Below are 5487 nucleotides of genomic sequence, written 5' to 3' on the forward strand. Positions count from 1 at the left end.
CAAAATGTAATAAATAAACATATATAATAAATTAAACATTACCTTGTCATAGTGTTTTATAATTTATAATGATAACTGTTATATATGCCAATAAAATAAACATAATAACCATATTAGAATAATATATTACCTTATTTATTACTTATATTAGTGCTTCATCATTAACATATCATACAATATATATATATATATATATAATAGGCTATATTACATATTGTAATATTATATAATATTGTGCGCTATCTGTCACGCCCACTGAAGGCTCGTCAGTAGATCACACTTGCGCTGAAGTGAACTAACCCTGGAACATAACCTGCTCCGGTTCAGAGAACAAGTTACTATGGTTAGTTACATACCCTGAAAGTAACCTCCGATTTTGGAACCGAAAGCCGCTTGCTTATCCTCAAACATACCCGGGTATATCACATAACCTGCTTTTTGGAATACCCCCCAGCTTGCTAAAGAGTAGTCAAAAACCCTCTAAAAGCGCTCTACTAAACCTGGGACCATAACCAGCCAGCCAATTTATGCTGGTTTTAGCTGTTTTTCTTTCAGCAGGTTATGAATACATATCCAAAAATCCTTTGTAAATTATGGTACTTTTTTGTTACTGGTACACCTACCTCGTTTGTGCTTGGTTTAGCAACATTAAACGAGTTGTTGTTTGTAAGATACAAGAATCGCACCCTCCTTTTACCACACTCCCAATACGACATATTGATGAAAGAAATTCCTCCAGATGCCATGATGATGTAAAGACAGGACAGACGGCCAAAGAGCAAAAAAAAATGTTAAAATACCGAACAAATTAAGCGTTTTTATTGCAAACGCCCTGCATGCCAGATATCTTCTTCAGCGTGGTCACACAAGAAAACTGTACAACCGCCAACTCTAATTTAGTAACCGTAAACAGACTGCTTTAGCTATGAAGTGTTTTGTTTGCATGTTTAAATATGTATTACTTCCTGACTGTGGTCTCCTAGCCAATCAGCAGCCCTGCGTCAGAGCGTTGTACGGTTTACCCTTTGAACTGTAGTACGCATCGCGCATTGTGGTCATCAAACATGGCTGCGGTGGAGTTTGGGGATAGCGAATTATTTGATCAGTTCGAAGAGAAAGCGCCAGAGCGCGATCGTATCATAGAAGAAGTTGATGATGAAGAGAGTGAGAGTTCAGATCGACTGCGGGAGCTTCGGCAGACATTAGAAGTGTGCGAAGACACAATAGAGCGTTTGAACGCAGAGAATATCCTTATAGCGTATCATCCAGTGAGCGTGCTGGATCTCTCGTTTTAGCTTGAAATGCATGCTGGTGTAGTTGTCATTGTACATCTGATTGTCTTCATCAGATGTTAAAAGCCCATGTAAAGAAAAATGTGGGATGTTTGTGTAGAACAGTTATGAGTTTAGTTCAGTTACGATGAAAATACGATCGAATTTGCTTTGATAACAGGCTTGTTTTTAATCTGCAATCGATATTATAAGTCGTATGTTTTTGTTGTGCTTAGGGGTGTTCATTTTAACCGTTAATCGACCGTAAGAATTTTTGACCGATTAATACAATCAGTTAAACGGTTTAAAAAGTCATTTATTTATAAAAAATGTTCAATAATTTATCAAAATATTTTAAAAGGTTTGCTGCATGGTTAAAATACGCTACGCATATATCACGTAACGCAAGTCACGTAACGTTAGGCTAAGTCGCATTTTATTATTTCATTCAGAAATAGGCCTAACGCCAACGCGAAATGTTTACAAACATAAATAATGTTTATAATATAATAAACACTGTAAACATAGCTAGGCTATTTTAGTTCCCCTCACTCCACAACAAATACTTTCAATTAACAGTAGCTATTTTGAAAAGAACATTTATTTTAAAATATAAGAAGCTATAAACGACAAGCCAAAACGAATTCATTTAGGCTAAAACGAAACTGAAACCAACGTTGGGTCTCTCATTCGACACAAAATCAAATGTTTCCGTATTCGCGATGTATTTGAATGGCAAAATATTATTTATCATGTAGCCTAGGCCTACTTCACTGGCGTTCCAATATCCACGTAAAACAAAATGTTTTGCATAACATCACGGCGGTACGGTGATAACGCTTAACGGCACAGATTTTACTACATATTTAAACTGAGCCGTGTGTTTTTTTCCATATGTGTGACTGACTGTATTTTATGATGATAATGAACAGGCTGCATTGTCAATCTTTCGTTTCATTCATTTATGAAGTAATAATATATTTATCGTATAGGCCTATTTATTATATATATATATATATATATATATATATATAGCCTAGCTTTATTATGTTTTTCTCTGCTCACAGAAGCGCTGCAGGTGCGTGATGATATGATGACCATGTGAATCCTCATGTTCTCTTGTTTGCTGCATTTTTCGGATGTAAAATGAATCCCCGGGAAACAAATGTTTGTATTTTTAACGGGTCACAAGACACTTATCCTTTCTATTAAATTTAAATTCAGTTCTAATTTAAAATAATCTTGTCGGTTAATAATCGGTTAACGAGCGTCGATTGGGTTAGGAAAAATAACCGAAATGAACATCCCTAGTTGTGCTATTTTGGGATGCTTTTTTTAAAGCATACTGAAACTTCAGTCTTTCACATTATGTAAATGACAGGCATCAGGAAAAATATTGAATGTGTAGTATTTAGAAACCTGGCGCTCAGAGGATTAATTAAGTTCTAGTGTAATCTGTTTCTAATAACCAGAATTATAATGATATTCTTAAAAACACCAAAACTGACTGATTGGTCACCAATATATTGTATCCCTACTGTTTGACTACCATTTGTTTTGGTTTTATTCACTACTTGTTGTCTGTCACTGTCTTTATACTGAGAGTCAAAATATGTACCTTAATGATGATCCACATGAGGAACTGAAGAGAAAGTTAAACATATTAAGTCGTCCTACGTGAGTAAAGAATTAACTTATTTCAAAATACAGTTAAACTGGGCATTCATTTAGAGTTGTTATTTAATTGATTATGGTCATTTTTATTCTAGTGGTATAAAAATAGAAGATTCCAAAATCGATGCGCCCCTTTGTCAAATTAACTATGGAAACAACATCATTTCGAAGTAGGTGTTTTCTGCATCACCCATAATTTTAATGTTTCATTCTATCGAGTTTTTCCAGAACAGCAGTTTTATTGAGAGATGCATTTGTGTGTGTGTGTGTTTAGGCAGTGTCGGAAAGAAATGGAGGACTTCATCTTCAGTCTTGTCCAGAAGAGACTACAAGAGTGTAAAAATGATCCAGAAGGCTCTGCTCTCCATGTCAAGCCACATGTATGCCTTTAATGTCACTGGACATTTCGTACAATAGTCTTCATCAGTAAGCAAAATTGCTGTTTTTTTATGTTTGCAGCATTCAAGTTTCGTTATGGAGGAAAGCTACAAAGTGAAGACTTCCAGTGACTTCAAGCATATAAAAAATGCTTTCAGTGTGAGTTCTACAAACCGAAGCGATAGCTCACATTATTCTTATTCAGTTGCTAATTAACCACAAATAAAACAAGTCTTTCTTGTTTTTGGATCTTAGATGATAGGAAGTGTTTTATACTTCACCAACTTCTGTGTTGATAAACTTGGCCAACCGCTACTGAATGAAAACCCCCAGCTGACTGATGGATGGGAGGTTCCCAAGTATCCTAAACATTTAAAGGAAGCTGTGCACTTACACTTGCTGTGCTCTTATTAATTTAAACAATGCTTTTAGTCTATTTGAATCATGTCTATATACATCACTGCTCCTGAATCATTTTTTCAAAGATACCAGCAGATCTTTGGCCAAATCATTGCCCTTGAGGGCCAAGAAGTGCAGATAAAGGAGAAAAGGTATGGCAAGAGTTTACAATAGTATGATTTGGATATTGATATGTTTGTTACTATAAGACTCATGCTTGTCTTTACAAGACTTGCTGTGACAGTCAGTAGTGCTGTTTTTCTTACTGCGTTGCTTGTAAAGATTGATTAATTCCTGTTTTGTGTTTCATTTGCTTTTCTGCTTGAGGAAGTGAAATCATCTTGTGTTGTCTTTACAGACCGAGACCATGCTGTTTTAACTGCTGTTCTGAGGACCATCAACTGCGAGACTGTCCAGAGGTGTTTCTCTTTGCTTATAGACAAAGTTTCTGTTACTATTAGATTAATACTTACAATACTGACATTATTATGTTTTGAAATCGACATAAGATCATTTAAGAATGCAAGTATAAATCAGACTTTTTTCACTCTTTAAGCCCAAAGATATGGCTCGTATCAATGAAAAGAGGAAAGAGTTTTCACAGAACAACAATCAGAGCAACCAGCGCTACCATGCAGAAGAGGTCGAAGAGCGATTTGCAAAGTACAAGCCAGGAAATTTGAGGTCAGCCATCTTATGAAGTGTCATTGTGTCAAAAATGTCAGTCCAAACCTGTGAAGTTCACAGTATGTCCTTAACAAATGAATAGGTGTATCTTCTGCAGCTTTGCATTTATTGCATTCGATGGTTGGTTCATCCAAAAATGAAAATTGTCATCATTTACTCACCCTCATGTCATTCCAAACCCAATTTTGTTCATCTTCAAAACACAAATGAAGGATTTTTTAATGATATCCCACATCAAAGTTTGTCTTGCCAACTTTACCTGTCTAGTTTTAACTGAATCATTAAAGGGGTCATATGATGTTGCTAAAAATAACATTATTTTGTGTATTTGATGTAATGAAATGTGTTTAAGTGGTTTAAGGTTCAAAAAACACATTATTTTCCACATACTGTACATTATCGTTTCTCCTCTATGCCCCGCCTTTCTGAATTCGTCGATTTTTACAAAGCTCATCGGTTCCGCGGTGAAAGCCGATCCGGCGATCCACAGCGCGAAGTTGATGTACTCCCTCAGTGACCAGCACGGACCAGCTCCAGGCATGACGAAGCAGATATCGATCTCTTTTGGAAGGCCAAACAAAGTAGTTTCGAAACACACAGCGTCTTCACGACATGGCGGCAGCAACAATACTACAGCGAGAATAAAAGTTACGCCTTCTTTCTTTGCGTGAACATCTGGGCGGCGTTATGCAAATATTCCCACATCGTGACGTAGGCATGTGGGGGCGTGTTAGAACGAGCCATTTTAGGTAGGCGTGGTTGACTCAACTTTTATAAAGAATATCTCTTTGGATTTGAGACTTTAGTCTTTGCAACTTTACAGATCTTCTTTATGCACCAAGAGCTTGTAACACTTCAAAGAGAAAGGAAAAATTGAAATCGCATCATATGACCCTTTTAAGAATTATGCTTTAGGATGCATATAGGTGGTCTCAGAGCTGACGGATGTGGACTCATTTTCGTTTCATATGATTTCATTTAAGCTCCAAGCTTACTGAATTTTGACTCCAGCACTGACAACAAAATAAATGCATTTTGTCTTTCCACCCATATTCCCCCCCCCCCCACATATTTTCAT

The 5487-nt window shown here is 36.4% G+C and overlaps 2 protein-coding genes across 2 annotated transcripts in view; one reads left to right on the forward strand and one right to left on the reverse strand.

The window, feature by feature from the left end:
* LOC107674790 (uncharacterized) overlaps positions 1 to 992 on the reverse strand; it is a 4223-nt gene extending 3231 nt beyond the window's left edge. The window contains exon 1 of the mRNA XM_016468894.1: positions 624 to 992. Within this exon, the coding sequence (XP_016324380.1) occupies positions 624 to 746 (123 nt within the window). The 5' untranslated portion in view covers positions 747 to 992. The remainder of the gene's footprint in view (positions 1 to 623) is intronic.
* Positions 993 to 1001: 9 nt separating this feature from the next.
* LOC107674788 (zinc finger CCHC domain-containing protein 8-like) overlaps positions 1002 to 5487 on the forward strand; it is a 12018-nt gene continuing 7532 nt past the window's right edge. The window contains exons 1-9 of the mRNA XM_016468892.1: positions 1002 to 1245; positions 2906 to 2948; positions 3041 to 3115; positions 3220 to 3325; positions 3405 to 3482; positions 3579 to 3682; positions 3809 to 3874; positions 4081 to 4141; positions 4279 to 4406. Coding sequence (XP_016324378.1) covers positions 1065 to 1245; positions 2906 to 2948; positions 3041 to 3115; positions 3220 to 3325; positions 3405 to 3482; positions 3579 to 3682; positions 3809 to 3874; positions 4081 to 4141; positions 4279 to 4406 — 842 coding nt within the window. The 5' untranslated portion in view covers positions 1002 to 1064. The remainder of the gene's footprint in view (positions 1246 to 2905; positions 2949 to 3040; positions 3116 to 3219; positions 3326 to 3404; positions 3483 to 3578; positions 3683 to 3808; positions 3875 to 4080; positions 4142 to 4278; positions 4407 to 5487) is intronic.

This window comes from Sinocyclocheilus anshuiensis, unplaced genomic scaffold (assembly GCF_001515605.1).
Source record: "Sinocyclocheilus anshuiensis isolate Anshui unplaced genomic scaffold, SAMN03320099.WGS_v1.1 scaffold1596, whole genome shotgun sequence".
Lineage (NCBI taxonomy): Eukaryota > Metazoa > Chordata > Actinopteri > Cypriniformes > Cyprinidae > Sinocyclocheilus > Sinocyclocheilus anshuiensis.